Here is a 22326-nt window from a genome sequence, read left to right on the forward strand (position 1 = left end):
ACAGGATTAGGTAAGCAGTTGCCTGCTGCGTTTGCTGTTAGTGGTGGCAGGCAGTGAGACACTAGCAGCAGGCGGCGGCTCAGCCCAGCAGGCAGCACCAGCAGAAGTAGATTACTAGAAGCAGGTATAAAAAGCTGAGATCATGTGAAGAAGAAACTGAAAAGCAGCATCAGATTATGCCAAGCTTAATTGTCTACATGAAAGGGAACAATTTGATACCCTGGTGCCTGGTACCCAGTTCAGTTTGTATGTAACCTATGACCTGTATGCTTAATGAGTTGCAGATGGGATAAGCTAAAACTCGAGTGCCGTCAAAAGAAGGCGCTGTTATTGCAACCCAATGCACTTATAATGCACAGGCAGAGTCACAGGCTTGATATCCGCATGCATTTGGATCTAGCTCATTGTTATCCTTGAAATTTACATGAACGACTCTTTCAAATTGACGAATTGATTATGATTGCAATCCCCCATATCGGATGCACTTTGACTCACACCCATTACTACCAAGTAGGTATGGGGCAGCACGGCAGCAGTTGGCTGCTCCAATATAGCTCAGAAGCTAAAAACTCTCTCTGAACTTACATTCTCTCCATTGATACATCACCAAGCATGCAAAGCACATAAAAAATGCTCAAATTCAAACGTGCTTATTCCACCGGCTTTGCCAATGCCATCCCGCCCGCCAAGCTAAAATACGTGCCCACGTCCGGCACGTATCCCAAGGGCTTCCTCGCCTCAGGCGTCTTTGTCGGCGTCAAGCCCGGCAACACGAGCAAGCCGGATCTCGCCCTCGTGACGTCTGATAGACCAGCTTCAGCAGCTGCCGTCTTCACCAAGAACAAGTTCCAGGCGGCGCCGGTGACGTTTAGCCGAAAGATTCTTCAGAGCAAGGCCAATGCTGGGCTGCGCAGTGTGATTGTCAACTCTGGCAATGCAAATGCTGTGACCGGTGTCGGAGGCTTGGAGGATGCAGCGAGCATGGCGAAGACGACGGACGAGAGGGTTGGAAGCGATGATTCGACGCTGGTGATGAGCACCGGTGTCATTGGACAGAGGCCAGTGAAGCAATTGTTGAAAAGAAGAGATTTTTTTAACTGACTGTTTTATAGACTTCCTATCCAGAAGATTGTGGACCACATCCCCATGGCCTATCACCATGCTGGAGAGTCTCACAGGCACTGGATGGACTGTGCCAAGGCCATTTGCACCACAGACACTTTCCCCAAGCTCATGTCCAGGTCCTTTGAGCTGCCTTCTTCTCCTGGAGTCGAGTACCGCATTGCGGGCATGACCAAAGGTGCCGGCATGATGGCGCCCAACCTGGCCACCATGCTCACCATCTTGGCCACCGATGCACCCATTGCGCCCAGTCTTATGAACCCTCTGCTCAAATACTCAGTGGATCGGTCATTCAATGCTCTTACCATTGACGGTGATACTTCCACCAACGATACCGTGGCTCTTCTTGCTAATGGCGCGGCTGGCGGCAAGGAGATTTCTTCTGAGCAGTCTGCCGACTACGAAGCCTTCAAGGGGCTCTTGACTGACTTCTCTGCCGAGCTGGCCAAGTACCTCGTCCGTGATGGTGAGGGAGCCACCAAGTTTGTCACTATCCGTGTTGTGGATGGTGCTTCTGAGGAGGCCTCTCGAGAAATTGCCCGAGCCATTGCTCGTTCTCCTCTCGTCAAGACAGCTCTCTATGGCAAGGATGCTAACTGGGGCCGTATCCTGTGTGCTGCGGGCTACGCACTTATTTCTCCTCCTGGTCAGCCTATCAATGATGTTCCTGAGATTATTCCCGAGCGAACGAGCGTGTCTTTCGTCCCTACAGACGGCTCAGCTGAGCTGAAGCTGCTGGTGAATGGCGAGCCGGAGAATGTTGATGAAAAGAGGGCGAGTGAGATTCTCGAGATGGAAGACTTGGAGATTCTGGTAAGGCTGGGTACGGGTGATAAGAGCATTGTGCACTGGACTTGTGATTTCAGTCACGATTATGTTACGATTAATGGAGACTACCGAACCTAGGTGTAGTCATAGGCATGTAAAAATAGGCGAATGGTAAATATTTTTTGTTATTCTTTCTGTCTTTTTCGTGAATGTCGCGTATAGTCATGGATAACCATTCAACTTCTATTCCAAGTCTTCTTCCACATGATTTGCCGCTAGATATCCCAAGATAGCCATTCCGCAATAGCGAAACATTTACGTATTCAAAATTGATCAAACTCCAAACTCCCTCTATATCATCCCTTTTACTTTTTTCTATGCCTATTTTTTTAAGCGCTCAAAGTGCCCTTGGTGCTGGGAACCTCTCCCTCTCGGCCCTGGACCCTAGTAGTAGCCATGCGAATAGCCACAGCCAGCGCCTTGAAGGCACTCTCAGCTCTGTGGTGGTCGTTATCGCCGCGCAGGCAGTCGACGTGCAGGGTGATGCGGGCGGCCTGGGCAAAGCTCTGGAAGCAGTGGGGAATCATCTCGCAGCTGAGCTGGCCGAGCATCTCGCGCTTGAGGCCCAGGTCAACGACGGTGTAGGGTCGGTTGGAGAGATCGACGACAGCGCGGGAGAGGGCCTCGTCGAGAGGGGCGTAGGCATAGCCGAAGCGGGCGACACCGGTGAGGGCACCGAGAGCCTTGTTGAAGGTGGCACCGACGGCGATGCAGACGTCTTCAGCAGTGTGGTGGTCGTCAACTGGATGAGGCAGCAAAAGTCAGTAAAGTAACTCACGTAAGTCATGGATTGATGTGGTATGTGTCATGACGCACTATGGAGATCGCCCTTGCAGTTCAGAGCCATGCTCCAGCCGGCGTGCTTGGCCAGCGCATGGAGCATGTGGTCCAGGAAGCCAATGCCGGTGTTGATGGAAATCACCTGCGACTTGCTGGTCTGCGAGGCGTGGGCGCTGGTGGCCTCGAGCAGGCGAGGGTCGGTATCATGAGGGAGCTCGCCGCCGTCGATGCTGAGGGCGATCTGGATCGAGGTTTCGTTGGTATCGCGGGACAGGGCCGCAGCACGGACGGGAAGAGAAGAAGCCATTGTTTGTAGAATTGACTGATGTCGTTTTGTATCTGTAATTTTGTCTTGTTTTAGAAGAGAATTGGCGACCTTTTATCTTCCAATGGGAGTCGTGCTAATGCTAAGACTAAGTCGATGCTTAGAGGCAGAGAAAGATTTGTCTCGCTCCTGTATCGGAGTTCGGGGTTGGTGGGATTATTTTTTCTGGTTCTTTTTGCCTCTAGTGGCGTCCAAGGTAGGTAAATTGTTTATAGTGGTGGCATTAGCACTAATTTGTTGCCCTGGAAATGCCATACAGCGGGCAGAGTCTCGCTGAACTCGCGGCATGGAGGGGTCCGTTGCGCTGAAGCTACCCCGCTATTTGCTCCAACCACCCCTGTAGCATAGCTGTAAATAATCGCTGGTGCCAACGCGGATCGCGGCAGATTCCAAGTTAGCTGTCGCGCGTCAACATTGAGATTTGGATATTCGATATCGCTACCTTAACCACTAAACAACCCGCCATGCTATCCTGCTAAATACCCGCCTATACTAATTTTATTTTCTCCTTTTTCTCTTCTTCTCTATTTTAATATCTGATTCTTTTCTGATCCTCCCCATGCGACGTTCCGATCGATGCTAGAAGATGGAGAAGTTTCTGAGGGATTGGAGACAGGATGCCCTCAACAAGGCGCAATATGAATCGGCCATCTTTATCGGAGACAAGCTCCTTGCTCTGACTCGTACGTGATAACCGCTAAATTCTGTATCTTGGCAAAGATGACTGAGCTAATACATGAAATTGCTTGTTTACAGATGACGACAACGATGCTTTCTGGCTAGCCCAGGTCCATTTTGCGACTGGAAACTACACACGAGCTCAAGCGTTCCTCTCCAAACAGGACCTCATCAGTCGCAACCCAGCCTGCCGATATCTCGCTGGTCACTGCCTTATTAAACAGTCGCGATTCGAAGAAGCTTTAGCCGTCCTCGGAGAGCGCAATCCGACACACCTGATATCCAATGGCCCGAGCAACAAGCGAAAGGCTTCAGCCCAGCCTCGAGGCGGACGCAGACGAGACGATGATGCGGGCGATGAAGAGGCAGCAACTCGAAGATTTGAGGCAGCTATGTGCTTCCTCCGGGGCATTTGCTATGCGAAGCAGAATGCCTTTGACAGAGCCAAGGAATGTTACAAGGATGCCGTGCGGATCGACGTGCAATGCTTCGAAGCCTTCCAGCAGCTAATGAAGAATTCGCTTCTATCGCCGGACGAAGAGTGGCAATTTCTTGACAGCCTAGACTTTGACTCAATACACCTATCAGGAGATCCAAAGTCTTCTCAAGAGGCGGCCGAATTCACAAAGATGCTCTACACGACACGACTATCCAAATATAGGAATCCCGCCGCATTCGACACGGCATACGACTCGCTGTCAACGCACTATCAGCTAGCCGCTAATCCTGACCTGCAGCTTGCCCGAGCCGACTTATTATATACACAATGCCGATACCGAGATGCATTGACAATTACCAATGCCATCCTAGAAGAAGACAAGTACAACTTCGCCATATACCCCGTTCACTTGGCGTGTCTATACGAGCTCAAGATGAAGAATCTGTTATTCCTGATAGCCCACGATCTGGCAGACAGCCACCCCGAAGAGCCGTGTACATGGTTAGCGGTGGGCATTTACTATTTTAGCATCAAGAAAATTGCAGAAGCCAGGCGGTATTTTAGCAAAGCGAGCATGATGGACGCACATTTCGGCCCAGCATGGATCGGATTTGCGCACACGTTTGCCGAAGAAGGGGAACACGACCAGGCCATTTCAGCCTACTCAACCGCGGCACGCCTCTTTATGGGGACTCATCTACCACAAATCTTCCTCGGCATGCAAAATCACGCTTTGAACAACATGACTATTGCAGAAGAGTTCTTGAAGACTGCCTATGGGCTGTGCAAGTCAGATCCGCTACTTCTGAACGAGATGGGTATCGTCAAGTATCATCAGGATAAGCCAAAGGAGGCTGTGCAGTACTTTACCGCTGCCCTCAAGGTGGCCGATGAAAACGACAGTGAGCCATCAGCATGGCTTGCGGCGAGAACAAACTTGGGCCACGCATTTCGCCGGCTACGTCACTTTAACCGTGCGCTGGCAGAATTTGACGAAGTATTACGGGCAGGTGGAAAGGATGCTGCCATCTTTAGTGCTAAGGGACTTATTTTGATGGAACAGAACAGGCCACAGGAGGCCGTTGTTGTCCTTCATGAGGCCCTAGCCATTCACCCCCAAGATAGTATCGCAACGGAACTCTTAAACAAAGCATTGGAAGAGACGGCTTTGGTGGATGGTGCTGCAGAGGATGAGGCTGATGACTTGGCGGATTTCGAGCAACACCTGGAAAGGAGGAAACTTGAAGCGTCACACAAAATCAATGGCAAAAGAACGGGACGCAGCACAATGGATAAAGGGAAGGGCAGACTGGGCAGACGGCGGACGATGCTAATTGATGATGAGGACGAAAGGGAAGAGGCTGGAATGGAAATGACTGATGACAATGATGACGAAGCCTAGGAGGCATATTGTGTACATCGGAGCTTGAATCGGGGCATGGATGAGGTTGCGGGAGTCAGCGTGGCTTACCTGGGGCGTTTTGGCGATTGAGATTGTATGCGGTGTTTTGTTTTGAACCGTTTGAAGACAGACAAAGGTATTATTGGAACAGATTGCGTGAATGAATAGATTTGGCAGTGGTTATTGGTTTAGTTGCTGGCGATTTTCGTTATCCATAGGAACCTATTCTATGGGCCGCCTTTATGGGGCTAATTGTTTTTGACCTGCAGGCAGTGGATACTTGCTGTGCCCTCTAAGATCGAAATAGGTTGTCTATGTCTCGTTTGAGGTCGCGAGTGGGTATCTACTGCAGATCCTATGAACTATCCGAGAACAACGGTTATGGGGCATCGACATCGTGCTCTGATTGATTCCTTAGTTGGTTGCGAAAGGCCGATTAACACGAGACTTTGGCAGCCCACGTTTCATTCAGGCGGATATGGGCATTTGTTTGCGCTAGCATGAAATAGTTCCCCTAAAGCTCGCTTGCCTAGGCAGGCCAGGCAGCCACTGCGACCATTAAAGCTAGCTGTCCCACTTGGTCGTTCGAGAAATAACTTCACGATTCGGCTCGTGAGGATATAAAGGTGCGCTTCATCTCCCCGTTTTCTCTTCATTAGTTGCCATCATCCAACCTTGTAACCCTTCATTTTCTTCTCTCTTTGATATCAATGCTATTCCTACTATTTTAAACCTCTCGCTTCTGTTTTCTCAGGCCCAGTGACGGCGCCACACATAAGCTGAGCTGATAACTCTGAAGAGGTGAAACATTGAACATCTCTCGCTGGCAGCTTGCGTTTAGCTGCACACATCCTTCAAGATGAACATGGGAAATCTTTTATTGAATCTTGATCTGCTGTTGAGCCGCAATGGAACTCCATTTTCGGGCCAGCTCCAAAGCAACCGCATTGCCCGGCGCAATACGCCGTCTGGAGCCCATGATCTTGTCTTGCAACCGGATACCATGGACGATAAGAAGCTCTGGGTTGTAGACAGAATCATGGAGCCACAAACAATTCCTCATTTTGTCGAGTCCATGACTTTTGGTGTTCTTTCCAATGGCTCCAAATCGTCGTTCCCACCACTCTCAGAGGAAGTGGTTATGCTGATGCAGCAGCCGATGGCAACGTGGGCACCGGCTCCATATGACGCCAGCCATGATATTCTTGTACAGCAGCTCATGATTCGCATTGGCTCCCATGAGGACGGATCGCGTTTGGTGCCTATAGAAAAGGAGCTTCACGCAATGAAGTCGAGGATATGGGAGGGCATCATGCCTCTTTCCGAGAGGCGCTGGAAAGACCTTTCCCTTGACTCTCCGCAAAATTTCCACACAGCATGCCAGTATATTGCGGGCGTGACAAATTCCTTTCACTATCTGAATCTTCCTCCCATCAAGGCTGCTCTTCGCGAGACTTATAACCTGATATGGGGACACTTGCGTGCTTTCGAAGACGCGTACAACGCAAAGAATAGGCTAGAGCAGAAACCAGAGGTTAAAATTGCGGCAAGATGGCATGAATACATCAAGTCTCACTTCAATTCTATCTCTGTGGACTCCCATCGCTGGGTGGTGAACAGCGTTGATCGTCTCCGCCGCCCTATCCTTGAACAGCTCGAGACTATTCCTTTGTCAAATGGTATGGGACTTGACCCGGAGCAGTGGGATTTGACAAACAAGCTTCATGATCTCTTGGAAAATGCAGCTCAAGCTGATTCGGCCATCTTTCTACCAATGGATGGATATGAGGGAGAAAGCCTTCGTTCTCAAGACGATGCGCCACCACGCCCTGGTGCCAATGAGCCCTATCGCACGGAGCCCATCTCCTTCTCGGCGAATACGCACGCTAGAAAGGGCGATTACTACTTGAGACTAAAGTATCTATCACGCAGCGAGCTTTGGCTCGGCCATGAACGTCCAGCCGACCAGCCCCCTGAGGCCGGTCTGCCAACTGGCTTTGATCTAATGTCAAACACTGCACAGAGTGCTTATAGCCAAGTTACAGCTCAAGAGAAGACAAGATTGGAACTTCGAGGAGCGCCAGTGCCTTTGGAAAGTCAACTTTGGGTGGAAATGGCGAACCGCTATCTCAGCACGCCGAATAACTTTGAATGGGGATTTGTGGCATACCGCCTTTCTCATGAACAAACGGATGAGGAGTGGGAGCAGTTCAAGACTAAATTTGAGGCTGATGTGGCCAACTGGGGTCATGATTTGAAGGATGTTGACAACATCAGAGGGCGCTCAGTGATCCATTGGCGGGATGCTAGAGATTTGGACGTCGCTGATGACGATGTTGACGCTCTTAGAACGTACGTATTGACTTGTATACCCTTTCTCTACGAGTAATCATAGACTAACCAGGAGCTTATCTTTTAGTAAATTCCAAGGTTTCCGCGAATCGGGAGACTTTCCATCCGGTGTTCACACTGATATTCTCCTTGCTGCAGACAAGGGCGTCATCGACTCCTATCTCCATCCAACACCGGAACAGGGAGGTTTTGTCATGGCCATTGACGCTGATTTCGATCCCAACGAACCTGCTGATGAGCGTTCGGAGGAGTCGCCGGGCTATAGCGGCGTCGTGCGTGTTCTCGGAAGCCTCCTCTGGGATGATCTTGGTGCTCTTGTCCTGTCGCAGACCCAGCATTTGTTTGAGCTGTGGCCATTGGCGATGAACCACCCGCAAAACGTGTATGAGGGACCTCTTGGTCAGATTGAGTAAGCTGACGTTTTGGCTTCAACGAGTTATCACGTCTTTTGGATATTCTGTGTACATTAGCGATTGGGCTACTAGAGGTTTTATAATGTGTTTGTTCTGTATAATTTGAAAGGGACCTTATAAATATGTATAGCTGAGAGATATTACTGAAAATAACAATGGCTTAAACAGTTGGAAAATGCAGTACACGCCCGACCGAAACGAGTGTCCGCCTTCTTATTTTACAACATATTACGTATTATCAAAAAGAGCCAATTTTTGGATTTAAACGTGGCTGATACAGTGCAAATACATCACTTCATACGCAGATAGAAAGTAACGCTCAAAGACAAGAGCCATTGGCCCCCTTGTAACTCTATCACTTCATAAACAGCTCAGCTAAGACAGTCAATTACTATGTATTTTCAAAGGCCGGCTCAACCCGAGAAGAAAAGTAAGACAAACCGATCTTAATATATAAGAATCTAGATTTTAAATTAGTACCTGAGATATTATCTCAGATAAGTCATGTGTTACATATTTTCTTCTATTACATACGTCATATTCTCCCTTGACCACCCTCCTGCAGCACTCTCCTGCAACGTCCTCCTGAAAGTCTCTCCATGAATATATACATGAATATATACAAATCCAAAGTAAAGCATTCACTTGCCACTTGACACAGCAATAAAATACAACTCCTGAATTTAAAAAAAAAAAAAAAAAAAGAATAATAATACTTAACTCTTAAGTGATAATATAAGAGTAACATTTTCTTAGTCATGAAGCTCTCAACCTTATTTACCTTTTCTTTTACAATACTCCCTGCTCTAGCGCAAACAAACAATGCTACTTACAGTAGCCTTTGCCCTGCCTTAGATGACGGCTATGCTCATGGGATTCTTCCAGGATACCGCGTGGTTATCAAATGCGATGTTCTTGGACCTAATAATGGAAAGCCAATCCGGTTACACTCTGTTACCGACTGTGCACAGTATTGCAAGGATACTCCAGGATGCACTGGTAACTCATAGGAGCAAGCTGCACGCCTCTGCTACTTTCACTTTGACGAAGCAGGCCCGGCTACAAGACAGGACGGCGTACTTTATATGGAATCAATTGGGTCTGCTCTGGTAGACTACTAAAAAAGAAGTTAGCGAGCTGAAGAAGCAAAATGATGGCTTTAAAGAGGAGGTTGATAACTTGAGGCAGCAACTATAAGTTTAATGTTTAACCTATATATATACAGTTCCGTAGCTAACAGTTGGTCTACTTACAGGCTACGGCAAACTATTCGGTTCTATTCTTTTTAACATAACCGAAGGCAATAGAACGTTTCGTGTGTATTGCGGAATGCGTATGGTATTAAATTCTAATAGTTTTGCGCAGTTATACTAATTTGTTTATAGTTAGCATCAATGGGTCACCTAGTCGTGTGACGCGTGCTAAAACCCCTCAAATGTGTTTAAAAGATTGTATTGCGGAAAAGGGATTTAATTGCACTCAAGTAACTCATGATGACGCTGCAAATATTTTACTTTATCATACGGGGCAGAGACAACGATACCAAGGACATTCCTTATATATGGAACCACCATGCAGCTACTGCACTAACTGGCAAAATAAAACTTGACTATGATTCAGTAGCCTGACCTTGGGTTTAGTTTAATAGAGTTAGCAGGGTGCAGCATTAGCAATTTTATTATATAGCTCGAAGGCCAAACAATAATTAAATTTCCATATTAAGACATGTAAGAAAATTATATAAGCCACATGTAGCGAATGTGGTCCAAGGCTTAAAATAAGTATGAATAAAGTAAAAAGGCCTAAACAGTTGGAAATATAGTAAATAATACGCTGTATTGAGATTTTTAGCCGCTGAAAGTAAAAATTAGTGTCAAGCTTGGCTGAGCTGAGCTGTCCAGCTGACCCCCATTATGAGAGCGTCATAATGGCATCACATCTGACAACTAATATATGCAACATGAGAAACATCACGAGAGCGATTGTTGCAAATTATCAATCCATTTTTCTCACGCAGAGAAGATTTACTAGTGTGAAACATTACTATTTGTGTGACACATCACTTCAGATCCGGAAAGCCATGACTGAAATCGATAAGATCGGCCGCTTCGTTGAAGCGATGAAGACGGTATATGGCCCATTTGACGAATTATCATACGACGATGCACTCGGCTGGAATTTCCCTGACGATCCTGGAGCTGGAGGCCATCGCGGTAGGTACCTCTGGACGGACGCATTTGGAGTCGTCAACTTCATCACTCTTTTTAAAGAAACGGCCAAGCCAAAGTATCTGACGCTAGCTAAGCGTCTTGTCACAACGGTACATGATATCCTCGGCCGAACAAGAGATGGTGGAAAAAGACTGGACGGCGCTACAGATGATGAGCCACTGCGAGGAGGATTGAGAATCGGTAAAATGGATGCAAAGGGGCCTGATGGCGATGGACAGTATCATCACTATCTTACGCTCTGGATGTTTGCGCTGAATCGTCTCTCCATTGCGGCGGGAGATGTGGAATATAACGATTTGGCTATACAGTTGGCGAGGTCGATTCATCCTCGCTTTCTCATGCATTGCCTATCGGGAGATTTAAGAATGGTGTGGAAGATATCGGTTGATATGAAGAGCGTGCTTGTCCAGGCAGAGGGCCATCTCGATGCGGCAACGGGATACGTTATATATAAGCTGCTCCAGAGCACAGCGACGAAACAAGGTCATCGGAATGGTGTACTAAACCAGGAAATCAACGATTATTGGAATCTCATGACGCGAAAAGGAAGTCTATCTCCAGGAAACGATTTCTTGGATCTCGGAATGGGCCTTTGGATGTGCCACATATGGCAAGATGAACCGTGGGCTATGAAACTCTCAGAAAAAGCTCTAGGCAGGGTTCAGGAGCTTATTGGCGAAAATTCCCCAGTAATGCACCGAAGTGCATCCCAGAGACTGGCCTTTCGCGAATTTGGCACCTGCGTGGGTGTTGCGTGCTATGATGCCAATGATTATTTAGAATCGCGAGTGGCGGCTCTTGTCAAATTCTGGGATAAGCATTTGGATAGCAAAGATACGGAGGATGAACTTAAGCCGATATCGCGGGTGATGTTTGCGACGGCTTTGAATGCGGGAGGTGAGGCTATTCAGAATCGAAGACTGTGCTGATTTTGGCTGACATTTGCGTAGCATTCCGGAGGGGATACCTTGAGAACGACGAATGATGGATATTAGATGTTGCCTCAAGTTTCGGTCGACGTTTCTATGATCTCATGCATCCATGCATCATTTAGTTTAGCAGCATGGCCACGGTGGAGTTATTCATTATCATTTCTGATGTCGATGATGCGCCCTTCCATGGCTGATATGGCGTCACTCAAGTTACTTGACATGCCACTATCTATATTGAATCTCTAATTCGGAGATTGCCGATCACTACTTATGCACAATCGGATTTTATAAATATCGTCAACAAAAATGAACAAGAGCCTATTATTATACTATTGGCTGCTGGAGATAGTGGCGGCCCAGCATTTCCCAAAACTCCCAATTAGGCAACTATTCCACCCTATTGCCGACCCCAGGCGATGCTGCGGTGCTATTGGATCGCCAACAGAAGTGGGTGGACTAGCAGCTCTAGCCTTGCTGCACTCGTTTTGCACTCCTCATGGCTACTTCATTACGTTGTACTTAATATAAACACGCAGTCTTGTCTTCACCAAGTCGATATACTTCTTTAATTTGCTATCAATTGGAAGACTGGTGAAACTAAAAACCAATTATCTATAGGAATCACGGCCTTTGCATCAGAAACATTATCACAATGGCTCAATTAACTCTAACGTCCGCATATAACATGAAGTCGGGGTACGAGATTCCCGTACTGGGTTTTGGGGTACGTTACAATCCAGCGCAGCGTTTAGTAAATTATCGTGATTGACCGGTAATACACAGACCGCAGCTGGAGCTAGTCAGGGTTTCAAAATCGGGCACGACAAGGCCGTCGCGACTATCGTCCATGCACTGAAAGCCGGATATAGACATTTTGATTCCGCGCGCATGTATGATAGCGAAAAGGCCTGTGGGGAAGCAATCAGGTTATCTGGCATCCCCCGTGAAGAGATTTTTGTTACCACCAAAGTTCGAAAGAGCGGGTACAAAGAGACTAAGAAAGCCGTTGAGACGAGTCTTCAGGAGACGGGGCTGGACTACATCGACTTGTATCTCAACCATAGTCCGTACGGCGGATCAGAGGCGAGAAAGGGAACGTGGAAGGCTTTGGTAGAAGCAAAGCACGAAGGCAAGATTCGATCTCTTGGAGTGTCCAACTATGGCGTGCACCATCTTGAAGAGACACTGGCACATATCAAGGAGCTTGAAGGCGAGTTTGGCGAAGGGAACGCGGGGGAGATTAGCGTTGGTCAATGGGAATTGCATCCCTGGTTGCCACACCCAGACATTGTCGAGTGGTGCAACAAGCATGGGGTTGTGATAGAAGCGTATTGCCCGATTGCCAAGGGACAGAGATTCGAGGAGCCGCAAGTGCAAGCTCTTATGCAAAAATATGGGAAGACGGGAGCCCAAATTTTACTACGATGGAGTTTACAAAAGGTGTGTAATTACCGATCCTTGAGGGATCCTTCGAATTTTCTTGTTGTACAAATTCTAACAAACCTTGTTAGGGCTTTGTTCCTTTACCAAAGAGTGAAACGCCGTCTAGAATTGAGGCCAATACGGAGCTCTACGATTTTGAACTGACAGCAGAGGATATGGCAACGTTGGATTTTGACTCTTATTCGCCAACTACGTGGGATCCTACAGTTAGCCCTCTTGACAATTAGTAAAATAGAAAACAAGTGTAAAGCGAGGGTAATTTTAGGCTGGAATCAATATTATACCAGGAGCATTGCTAGATATCAAGGAGCCGTGATATTCCGAAAGAGAAACCCAGGCATGCGGAATCAATGTTTATTTTAATATAGACGTGTCCCCAGATATTGACAGCAACTAATAATATGTAAACTAATATAGTAAGAAATCGCGCTTCTCCATTTCCACATTTTCCAAAGCCTCCGTTCATTAGACCGTGCGCATAACACTCTTCTATCACGGTATATCCGCCGCCAAATCCAGTCCTAGATAGATGCTCGGAAACTGCGCGAAGCACAAAGGGCATATTACAGCCGTACAAGATGGCAATGGTGTCTCCAGGAAGCATTGTCTCTGGACCCCAGCCGATGTATCCTTTACTAGACACAAATAACCTCTTTTTATTAAGTACTGAGATGACCACCGAAGCAACGGAATCAATATTTTCTTTAGTAAGTGCTCGAAGCGCCAAGCTCACTTGATCTTTTGTGTAGCCGTCTTTTATGGGGAACATTGCTTCTGGCCGGTGTTCGATTCTCTGGCTCCAAAACTTCGTAAAAGCTATCTCTTGAAAGATGGACTCTGCATCATGTTCATCTTTTATGTTATCAGCAATATTAATTACTGGTGTGTCAGCAGTCAGCACTTTTCAAAACGTGTCTTGAATAGTGTCCCCTTCGCTGAATGGGTAATCCATTTTGTCCAATGTTTCCCAAGTAGAGCCTTTGATATCATAGCCACTTTCACCTTTCGTTATAACGATTTCTAGTGCCTCATAGAATTCGATTGTTTCCTTAGACTCTTCTAAAGCGGGTAAACTTTCCGTTGCCTTGCCTTGATTACAGCTATCATCTTTTGACTCGGGTATGTCTAATTTAATATTCTTGAATAGGTGGCCCGCATGCTTGTTTCTTGATTTACTGAAACATCTACTGCAGAAATCAAAATCAGGACACACAAGGCAGTTGTTTCGAATACCGTAGATTATCTTGTGACATTCGTCGCATATGGCTTAATGAGCTGAAGTACTGTTGGCAACAAGATAGCACCATTGCCGCAGAGTCAGTGGATCATAGCCTGGTCCAAATACGCCGGTACTAACATTCCCTACATGTGTGATTGTATCACAGAAAACACCGGACACACCAAGTATTTCCGTTGTCGGAAAGAATGGATTGGCTTTTGTTTGTGCCGAGGCAGCAAATCGTTGATCTAAGCAGTCAAATTGTTTTTGTATTTCATAGGAAATGACACTTTCTGTTTTCTGTGTCCAATCAGGACACCATGAAGGCAACCCATCCATTCGACATGTTTCAACATTACGAACTCCCAAGGGGATTGCATGGCGAATAACTTTGATGCACATATTATGTTGTAAAAGCCTTGTAGAGATATATACTGCCCATTCTTTCAGAGACAGTTCATATTTTACAAGCTCTATGGGGACATCGTGTGCCAGTCCTAGGTACGCATACACCTTATCTAGAGGATTTGTTGCTGAGCGATCCTTGTTACCCAAAATAAGGTCCATTAGATCATGCTTGCTCTGAAAGATAATCTCTCGACACTTGCACAATTGTCGCAGGACATTTAAGGCTGAAGAATATACCATAGCTATTGCAGGTGCCCTGAATATAGTGCGACAGCATGCGTTTGGTCGAAATAGATGACAATGTAAAGAGTCGCAATACGCCTCCAGGTCCTTTAGAGAAAAGCACCTACTTCCTATAAGAAATACTAGATGTTTCGCCAGGACCGCTTCTTGGAATGTTCAAGCCCTGTACCACCAGCTGAGTCGAAATACGTCGAAAATATAAGATGGGGGCTCAATAAAATGCCGTTCTTGACCTTGACTAAACGAAGAAATGTCGCTTAAGACCTTTGAAGATTCGTCTTTCGATAGCCAGACCAAAACCTGGGACGCTTTGGCGTAGATTTTACCCATCATCAGCACTTAGACGTTCTTTTCAGTATCGTCTTTCTAGTTGATACACATGGCGTCTACCCATAATGCGCGTGCCTTATCTACAGCGCGAAGACGAATCAGAGCTTCAAACAGGTTGCTTGTTATCGAAAACTCCCTCCCATTGAGAAGTACTTGCTTAGAGTCGCTCCAGTCCCCCCAAACATATGATAGAGCTTCGTATTCAGGCTGGTCGAAAAGAGATATAATTCGTAAGTGGCATATAATCCTATCCGGAGGCGATCGTGCCGGATGTATCTCTAGAATTCGAATTTCACTCCTAGCAGAGTTCAATGGAATATCTCTGTGTAAATAGACAAAAGACAAATTAGTCGGAACGGCTGATACTGCAGTGTTCATCCGCTTACTGATGGGTTGTTAGAGACATGATCAGGCTGTTTTGGCGTTGGTATCAGTGATGATGCTGAATAAATGAAACGAAAAGTCGGGTCGCTGAAGACCTTGAAGAACAAAAAGGAGAAGCGGAATCACTTTCCCAATGTATATAATATAAGCCTAAAATGGGCTATGTATTCATGCAGATTGAAGCTCTCCAAATAATTGGCGGATAAGCCCGCGCCCCGCTCAACCAAGAGCCTAGTCACCTTAATATGCATGATGTTATCCCTAAGCCCGGGCGTGAGAGCTGAATTGGCTGATTGTCAGGGGTCTTTTAGAATGGCATAGTTAGGCTGAATCATTGTGGCCCTACCCCTTTGAGCTCAATATGGGGATATGTGCGTCAGGAGGCATATAGTATCAGACTTGGGCCATAAATCCTTCCATTACTATTATACTTGGCTACATGACTAACCTTCCAATCACTATCGGAGCTGATATTAGGAGCCTTATAACATTGTACATACATACAATTTGAAATAATTGCTAATTACTAAATTTACTCAGTAAAGTGGCTATAGCTAATTCTTTTCACATAGACTCTATTAGATTGCTGAATGCTCAGCGATCAAGTTTGATGAGTTAGGCAACGAGTCGATGCAGCTGCGATCGATATCTTCGACTTTTACAAAGCCACCCACTTCCATCAAGATATCAAACTCTGCCAGTAAGCTCTTCAAAACATGTCGTACTCCATGCTCGCCGGCAATTCCAAGGCCCCATACCCAAAGGCGGCCAATGAAGACAAATTTTGCACCCAGAGCGAGAGCCTTGAAGACATCGGCAGCAGTTCGAACTCCAGAATCGAACATGACCTTGTCCAGACTTAGTCAGCTTCTTATAAAACATTTGCATGTGGAAGATGGCATATTCAGCTTACATATATCTTGTCTCCGACAGCATCGACAATCTTCTCGAGGGCATCAAGACTGGAGATGCCTCCGTCAACCTGTCGACCAGCGTGATTTGAAACAACAATACCATCCACGCCGCTGATAAAACGAAATATAGTTAGTCTCTCATGATTTCACGTACAAAATCAGAATATCCGGGTAAACTCACAGCTCAACTGCTTTCTTGGCGTCTTCCACGCTCTGAATGCCCTTTAAGCAAAATGGCCGCCCTCCACTGATTCTCTTCCACTGCTCCATAGTCCACTTCATCTTTTCCCAAGTAATAGCCCGGCCGTGCCAGATATTCTCATCAATCCACTTTGCACCCGCCTCCTTTGGGTTCTTCACCGGGTCGATTCCCGCCTCCTTAAGACGCTTCTGGAAGACAGGGTCTTGAAGGCCAAGATCTCCTGCTCCATGATCATGATAAAAGGCGTAGTTTCCCGTGAATACATCGTTGTGGCGCCACCCGAGGGACCAAGTATCCGTCGTTAGCATACAAGCGTCAAATCCAGAGTCAAAAGCGCGCTGGAGCATGGAGAGGCAGAGCTCATCGTCGGGACTTTGATAGAGCTGGAAAAACCGAGGTCCAGAGCCGTTTGCCTTGGCAACGTCTTCGATGCTGTAACTTCCAGCAGAAGACAGGCAGTACGCCAAATTGAGCTCTTGAGCTACTTTGGCCACGGACAGTTCACCAGTGGGATGATAAATGCGGTTGATGCCAATAGGAGCGAATCCAATAGGAGCAGACACCTTATGTCCGAAAATCTCAGTTGCAGTGTCTCTCACATTAGTGTCGACGAGCATTCGAGGGACAATTCGGTGTCGGTAGAAAGCTTGTCGATTCGAAAGATGGCTCCAGGAAATTCCAGCATTACAAGAGGAATAATACCTGCAATATCTTGTAAGTCATTTTGCAAAATATTTTGGCTTGTATCATCTTACCAGCCGCCCTGGGAAAGTTTCTCCTTTGCGAGTTTCTCAATCTCAGCGGGATCTTATGATATACTGTTAATGAGAATCATTATAAACGAAGAATCATGAGAATTTACCAGTATTGAAGATGGGATATTTTCCATCGTTTGTATTCCAGAAAGATTCTCGCTGATACAGCGACCACTGAGGGGTGGTCCTGATATTGATGTTGGGGTTGTTAGGATCAGACATTGTCTTCAAAAGGCTTTGATTTAATGCTTGGCTCTGTCGCTGTTGATGTAATTGATTTTCTATTATATTGGCCATGAAAGATGTGGCAGATATATATATATGTTTTCGTTTGCATCTTGAGGGCGTTCATCTGTCCATTTGAAGATCACTCCTATGACGCGCACAGATGCTCTCGCGCATCACCTAATTGCCAGAAAGCTCAAAGTTTAATCCCGAGCATGCCCCGGTGTTCTAATCAAAAAATCAACTATATGGAAGCAAAATGAGGTAGAAGTTGTCTAGCGTCAACTTGACATCAGTGCGGCTAATCTTGAACCCCTTTGGTGATGCTGGAAAAATACGCCTATGAGACAGTGCTGAGCTTGTTGATCATTATTGCCACTCTAAGCCGCAATAATCTCGGCAATGTTTACCCTGAACTAAAGTGCTGCAAAGTCATGTTTCTATTGAAAAGGGAGGAAAGGGGAGAAAAATAGTAATTTTCTCTTGATTAGAGCTTTCTTTTCTCCATCAAAAACATATTTATAGGCGGATATCCGCCTCCGTTATTTCGTTGTTATGGTTTTATATGAGGTAATCGGTTAATAGAATTGCCTATGGGCAAATTTGAGTGTGTAGTTCTGACTTAACCTCGGATATAACAGAGAGGTAAGATGTGACGCAAAACGTAAATAAACATCCACAACCGTACTTAAAAAAGACATATAAACTAGCTATACTCCTTCATTTGGACAACCGACGTTGAATTGTCTGTATACACGTATCCACATTGTTTTGCTTAGGAATATCTCTAGAGCATCTTCTACGGAGCACTCAAGGTTGATTTTACATAAGACTGGCTCTTATCATCTTATCATATCTATGACATCAGCGACTAGCATGATCTCAGATCGACACCATACCTGTGTTGGTTAGCCTTATCGCATGTGAGCTTTCCAGAAGGATTTTTCGCCGAATTTCTCGGCTGTTACAGATTATGCAGTTAATAAATAATGCTCCGTGCCGTGCCGAGTTTTTCACAACCATAAAATGACTATGCACGCATGTGAATGCTTCATTTTCAAGATATGAAGGCTTTACGGCCATCAATTCTGTTGCATCGCGGCGTTGCCATACGCAAGATACAGCTGCCTAGTTTCTACATCAACACATTTGGCCGAGAGAGTTTACGGCCAACGTGATTCACCACGCTTCAAGCAGTCGATACAATGTTGTGATTTTGCATAATGTGACATTCAATGTGACAGTGCTGTGAAGAAGAAAAAAAAAAAAAAAAAAAATCACGGAATTTGCCGCAGTAGCATCTCGCGAGATGAGAAGCATGGTTCATCCCATTTTCGCAACGGTGTCCTGACGAATCATCAATGCCAGAGCTTGGACATCAGACGACGAGCCTCATCGTGGGCCGAGCAGAAAATTTCTTTTTCCATCCTTCAGTGGAGATCACGTTATATGGATATATGGATAAGCCCAGAAAATACGAAGTTTGACGACATTTTGTTGCGCGTTTAATGTTTTAATGTTCCATCAGCAAAGCTCAGAGTGGGCACAATAGTGGGCAATAGTGGGCACCTGGTGGGAACGGGATGGGCGTTTTGGCAGCTTGACAGCCTCTTAGACGCGGCAGATGGATGACTTAGTCTCGGTAGTGCTCGCCGGACATACCGGTGCCGTGCTCGCGCCGAGCAGCGGTTTGCTGGGTCTGGTGGAGCGCTCGAAACAAGATCCATGACTCGACCTGATCTGTGCATTGACGGAAAGGGCAATGGTTCGTTGAATATCCCCGATGAATTTCTCCGAATCAGCCTCATCAACACCGTGATGGTAACAGCATTGAACAGGAGATGTGCCTATAAGGATCGGTTCAGTTCCACCTGATGGTCCAAACCACGGGACCGTTGATTATTGAATTCATTCTCCAGCGGCCCGCAAAGACACCGAGATGGACGCGAATGCTTCAAGGTTTTATATGGCTCTGTGGGACTATCCCTTTTGCCAGCCCTTGGTTTCCAAGCTCTATCGTCACTCATAGGAGTAGCTACTAGCTTTGCTAAAATAGTTTATCTATCAACGTTTTCTCCCCTATCTCTAAGCCCTTAATCCTCCTGCACTGTTCGTGAATCACACGCATTGAATCAAGCGTTTTGTGAATGGTTTGCGAGTAGCATCATGGGGTTATTCAACAAGAAACAAGCCTCTGCTCCCGTAGAGGAGCCCAAGAGGGAAAACTCAACCAGCAGCGAAGAAGGTTCTCAGATCCATGCTGAAGGAAAGGTCACGCTGCTGGCCTGTGGTCTGGGAGCTGTTGCCAGTGTTGGTGGTTTCATTTTCGGATATGTCAGGTAGGCACTCCTTGATGACACTCTACAGCAGTGACATTTACAATGATGACACTTGATGTCTATCAGCTTGACCATCATGCTAACCATGCTTGGCTTACAGTGGTCAAATCTCTGGCTTCTTCCTGATGGAAGACTATGCCAGCCGCTTCGGAGCGTTACAAAGTGATGGATCGTACACCTTCAGCGCTGCCCGTCAGGGCACCATTGTCGGTCTTTTGTGTATTGGTTCATTGATTGGTGCTTTGATTGCTGGTAAGATGGCAGATACAATCGGTCGTCGACTCTCGATTTCGCTGTTTGCCTTCTTCACTTGCATTGGAACCATCATTGAGATCTCTTCCTCCACCCACTGGGTTCAGTTTGCTATTGGTCGTCTCGTCACCGGTGTGAGCATCGGAGCTCTGTCTGTCGTCGTCCCCATGTACCAGTCAGAGAGTACTCCTGCCTTGATCCGTGGTGTAATTGTCTCATCGTACCAACTGCTCATTACCCTGGGTATCTGGACTGCCGAAATGGTCAACTGGGGAACAGAGACCAAGGCCAGCAGCGCTTCATGGAGAATCCCCAACGGTCTCACTTTTGCGTGGGCCCTGGCTCTTGGTGCTGGTATTCTCTTGCTCCCTGAGAGTCCTCGATTTGCCTACAGCCGTGGTCGCACTGACGAGGCTCGTCAAACCATTGCCCGTCTCATTGGCCTTGCTCCCGACTCAGATGTCGTCAACAAGCAGATTGCAGAGATTCAAGAAAAGATTGATGAGGAGAATGCACACACTGAGGCGTTCAAGTGGACCGAAATCTTCACTGGCCCTCGTATGCTCTACCGTACAACTCTCGGAATTGTTCTCCAGGCCGGCCAGCAGCTGACTGGAGCCAACTTCTTCTTCTACTTTGGCACCACCGTCTTTGCTGCCACTGGAATCAGCAACAGCTACGTCACCCAGATTATTCTCGGATCCGTCAACGTCTTTTGCACAATCATCGGTCTGTGGATCATTGACCGCTTCGGTCGACGTGTTATCCTCATGACTGGTGCTGCCTGGATGATGATGTGTTTCCTGTGAGTCTACTTTATATGTTGGTTGTGCCAAAGTCAGCGGGATTTGCTAACAAATTGATAGTGTCTACGCCTTTGTCGGCCACTTTGCCCTCGACCACGAGAACCCGATGCTTACCCCCAAGGCTGGATCTGCTTTGGTTACATTCTCCTGCCTTGCTATTGCTGCTTTCGCCGTCAGCTGGGGACCACTGGTTTGGACTGTCAACGCCGAGCTGTACCCCATCCGATACCGAAGTGTCTGCATGGGTATTGCGACTGCTTCTAACTGGTTCTGGAACTTTATGATTTCTTTCTTGTATGTTGCTATTGGTCTTTTAATCGTTTTAAAGACTCCGACTAACAGCCGTGATTTTAGCACTCGATTCATTACTGATGACATTGACTACTTCTACGGCCTCATCTTCGCTGGGTGCTGTGCTGCCCTCGTCCTGATTGTCTTCTTCTTCGTCATCGAGTCCAAGGACCGAACTCTCGAGGAGATTGACACCATGTACGTTCAGCACGTCAACCCCATCACGTCCAGCCGATGGACCCCCAACAAGCAGCACCAAAACGAAGTTGGAGAAATTAGCGAGGTGCATAGCCACGCGCAAAACTCGGAGAAATAAAGTGCTGTAGTCCTGTTTGATTGCTTCAGCCAGTTCTCCAATTGCGTGTGTTTATCACGAGAGTGTGGGGGCTAGTGAATTGCTAGCATGTATGATAGCATGTAAAATAGCATGTAGAATAGCGTGAATGATTTATTGCCGTTTAAAATAATTAAATATCTCACCCGGTTCTCGACATTGAGAGCTGCTTTCCTTGTGCATGTTTCTGAGCTGACGCCGCTTTGACCTGAGTGGCGCTTGGAGGATCCCCTTGAATGGGACACTACTTTCGAGAGATATGTATCTATTTTTGGCTGATAAGCAATCCATATCAGGTATGGCCATATCTTTATGAGATATAATATGTAATGCGATGAGGCAGTGGAAAACAGCGCCCGCCGTGATCGGCGCATGTAGATAAACCAAGTCTTGGCTAATCTATCCCACATGTATACTCCTATCCATTCACAATGTAGCTGAATATCCGCCAAGAAACGGATGATGTTTTATCCAAGACTTTTGATCCCAAAATATTGAACAGAGTATTCCATATCTGCTAATAGTTTCTACATTTTCGGCCAATGTCCCCTCTATCTTTAGAAGGACAGATGAAACCACACGAGGCTGATGACAAAGCTTGAAATGCGCAAGGAGGCACTCTCCGACCCATAATTGAGCCGACTACTAGCTTTATGAACCACTTTCATAAAGACTACTA

General features: G+C 46.5%; 8 protein-coding genes across 8 annotated transcripts; 6 read left to right on the plus strand and 2 right to left on the minus strand.

Moving 5' to 3' along the window:
* The first annotated feature begins 227 nt into the window (after positions 1-227).
* Positions 228-2148, plus strand: GGI43DRAFT_97670 (glutamate N-acetyltransferase). The gene is made up of 3 exons (XM_083210614.1): positions 228-246; positions 322-1058; positions 1113-2148. The coding sequence occupies exons 2-3, from the start codon at positions 631-633 to the stop codon at positions 2026-2028; spliced, it is 1344 nt and encodes a 447-aa protein (XP_083058922.1). The 5' UTR covers positions 228-246; positions 322-630; the 3' UTR covers positions 2029-2148.
* GGI43DRAFT_97646 (imidazoleglycerol-phosphate dehydratase HIS3) lies at positions 2148-3066 on the minus strand. Its single transcript, XM_083210613.1, has 2 exons — positions 2767-3066; positions 2148-2692 (listed from the first exon to the last, which is right to left on the minus strand). The coding sequence occupies exons 1-2, from the start codon at positions 3035-3037 to the stop codon at positions 2280-2282; spliced, it is 684 nt and encodes a 227-aa protein (XP_083058923.1). The 5' UTR covers positions 3038-3066; the 3' UTR covers positions 2148-2279.
* A 456-nt stretch (positions 3067-3522) lies between these two features.
* On the plus strand, positions 3523-5954 carry GGI43DRAFT_97679 (anaphase promoting complex subunit CDC16). The gene is made up of 2 exons (XM_083210615.1): positions 3523-3738; positions 3812-5954. The coding sequence occupies exons 1-2, from the start codon at positions 3642-3644 to the stop codon at positions 5572-5574; spliced, it is 1860 nt and encodes a 619-aa protein (XP_083058924.1). The 5' UTR covers positions 3523-3641; the 3' UTR covers positions 5575-5954.
* Positions 5955-6332: 378 nt separating this feature from the next.
* Positions 6333-8535, plus strand: GGI43DRAFT_97691 (uncharacterized protein). Its single transcript, XM_083210616.1, has 2 exons — positions 6333-7926; positions 7994-8535. Exons 1-2 carry the CDS (start codon positions 6434-6436, stop codon positions 8337-8339), a joined length of 1839 nt encoding a protein of 612 aa, XP_083058925.1. The 5' UTR covers positions 6333-6433; the 3' UTR covers positions 8340-8535.
* A 1884-nt stretch (positions 8536-10419) lies between these two features.
* On the plus strand, positions 10420-11555 carry GGI43DRAFT_423976 (uncharacterized protein; the record flags this gene model as incomplete). The annotated part of the gene is made up of 2 exons (XM_083208310.1): positions 10420-11467; positions 11521-11555. The coding sequence occupies 2 exons, from the start codon at positions 10420-10422 to the stop codon at positions 11553-11555; spliced, it is 1083 nt and encodes a 360-aa protein (XP_083058926.1).
* A 300-nt stretch (positions 11556-11855) lies between these two features.
* On the plus strand, positions 11856-13206 carry GGI43DRAFT_97695 (aldo/keto reductase). Its single transcript, XM_083210617.1, has 3 exons — positions 11856-12226; positions 12286-12942; positions 13014-13206. The coding sequence occupies exons 1-3, from the start codon at positions 12155-12157 to the stop codon at positions 13170-13172; spliced, it is 888 nt and encodes a 295-aa protein (XP_083058927.1). The 5' UTR covers positions 11856-12154; the 3' UTR covers positions 13173-13206.
* Positions 13207-16107: 2901 nt separating this feature from the next.
* Positions 16108-17622, minus strand: GGI43DRAFT_385469 (FMN-dependent dehydrogenase; the record flags this gene model as incomplete). Its single annotated transcript, XM_083203657.1, has 5 exons — positions 16108-16377; positions 16443-16554; positions 16625-17347; positions 17401-17452; positions 17508-17622. 5 exons carry the CDS (start codon positions 17620-17622, stop codon positions 16108-16110), a joined length of 1272 nt encoding a protein of 423 aa, XP_083058928.1.
* Positions 17623-19612: 1990 nt separating this feature from the next.
* Positions 19613-21780, plus strand: GGI43DRAFT_97771 (general substrate transporter). Its single transcript, XM_083210618.1, has 4 exons — positions 19613-19964; positions 20065-21021; positions 21083-21316; positions 21377-21780. The coding sequence occupies exons 1-4, from the start codon at positions 19792-19794 to the stop codon at positions 21627-21629; spliced, it is 1617 nt and encodes a 538-aa protein (XP_083058929.1). The 5' UTR covers positions 19613-19791; the 3' UTR covers positions 21630-21780.
* The last annotated feature ends 546 nt before the right edge of the window (positions 21781-22326 follow it).

This window comes from Trichoderma evansii, assembly GCF_050947405.1.
Source record: "Trichoderma evansii strain SZMC 28006 chromosome Unknown GGI43scaffold_15, whole genome shotgun sequence".
NCBI lineage: Eukaryota > Fungi > Ascomycota > Sordariomycetes > Hypocreales > Hypocreaceae > Trichoderma > Trichoderma evansii.

Bases quoted from the DNA above. Each gene is read 5' to 3' on its own strand.
- GGI43DRAFT_97695 (XM_083210617.1), top strand. From the start codon at position 12,155: ATGGCTCAATTAACTCTAACGTCCGCATATAACATGAAGTCGGGGTAC. The intron at 12,227-12,285 runs GTACGTTACAAT...GGTAATACACAG, and splicing joins TTCCCGTACTGGGTTTTGGG to ACCGCAGCTGGAGCTAGTCA. The intron at 12,943-13,013 runs GTGTGTAATTAC...AAACCTTGTTAG, and splicing joins TACGATGGAGTTTACAAAAG to GGCTTTGTTCCTTTACCAAA.
- GGI43DRAFT_97646 (XM_083210613.1), bottom strand. From the start codon at position 3,037: ATGGCTTCTTCTCTTCCCGTCCGTGCTGCGGCCCTGTCCCGCGATACC. The intron at 2,693-2,766 runs GTGCGTCATGAC...TGCCTCATCCAG, and splicing joins CTGCAAGGGCGATCTCCATA to TTGACGACCACCACACTGCT.
- GGI43DRAFT_97679 (XM_083210615.1), top strand. From the start codon at position 3,642: ATGGAGAAGTTTCTGAGGGATTGGAGACAGGATGCCCTCAACAAGGCG. The intron at 3,739-3,811 runs GTACGTGATAAC...GCTTGTTTACAG, and splicing joins CAAGCTCCTTGCTCTGACTC to ATGACGACAACGATGCTTTC.
- GGI43DRAFT_97771 (XM_083210618.1), top strand. From the start codon at position 19,792: ATGGGGTTATTCAACAAGAAACAAGCCTCTGCTCCCGTAGAGGAGCCC. The intron at 21,022-21,082 runs GTGAGTCTACTT...ACAAATTGATAG, and splicing joins TGGATGATGATGTGTTTCCT to TGTCTACGCCTTTGTCGGCC. The intron at 21,317-21,376 runs GTATGTTGCTAT...CCGTGATTTTAG, and splicing joins AACTTTATGATTTCTTTCTT to CACTCGATTCATTACTGATG.
- GGI43DRAFT_97691 (XM_083210616.1), top strand. From the start codon at position 6,434: ATGAACATGGGAAATCTTTTATTGAATCTTGATCTGCTGTTGAGCCGC. The intron at 7,927-7,993 runs GTACGTATTGAC...CTTATCTTTTAG, and splicing joins GATGTTGACGCTCTTAGAAC to TAAATTCCAAGGTTTCCGCG.
- GGI43DRAFT_97670 (XM_083210614.1), top strand. From the start codon at position 631: ATGCTCAAATTCAAACGTGCTTATTCCACCGGCTTTGCCAATGCCATC. The intron at 1,059-1,112 runs GCCAGTGAAGCA...ACTGTTTTATAG, and splicing joins ACCGGTGTCATTGGACAGAG to ACTTCCTATCCAGAAGATTG.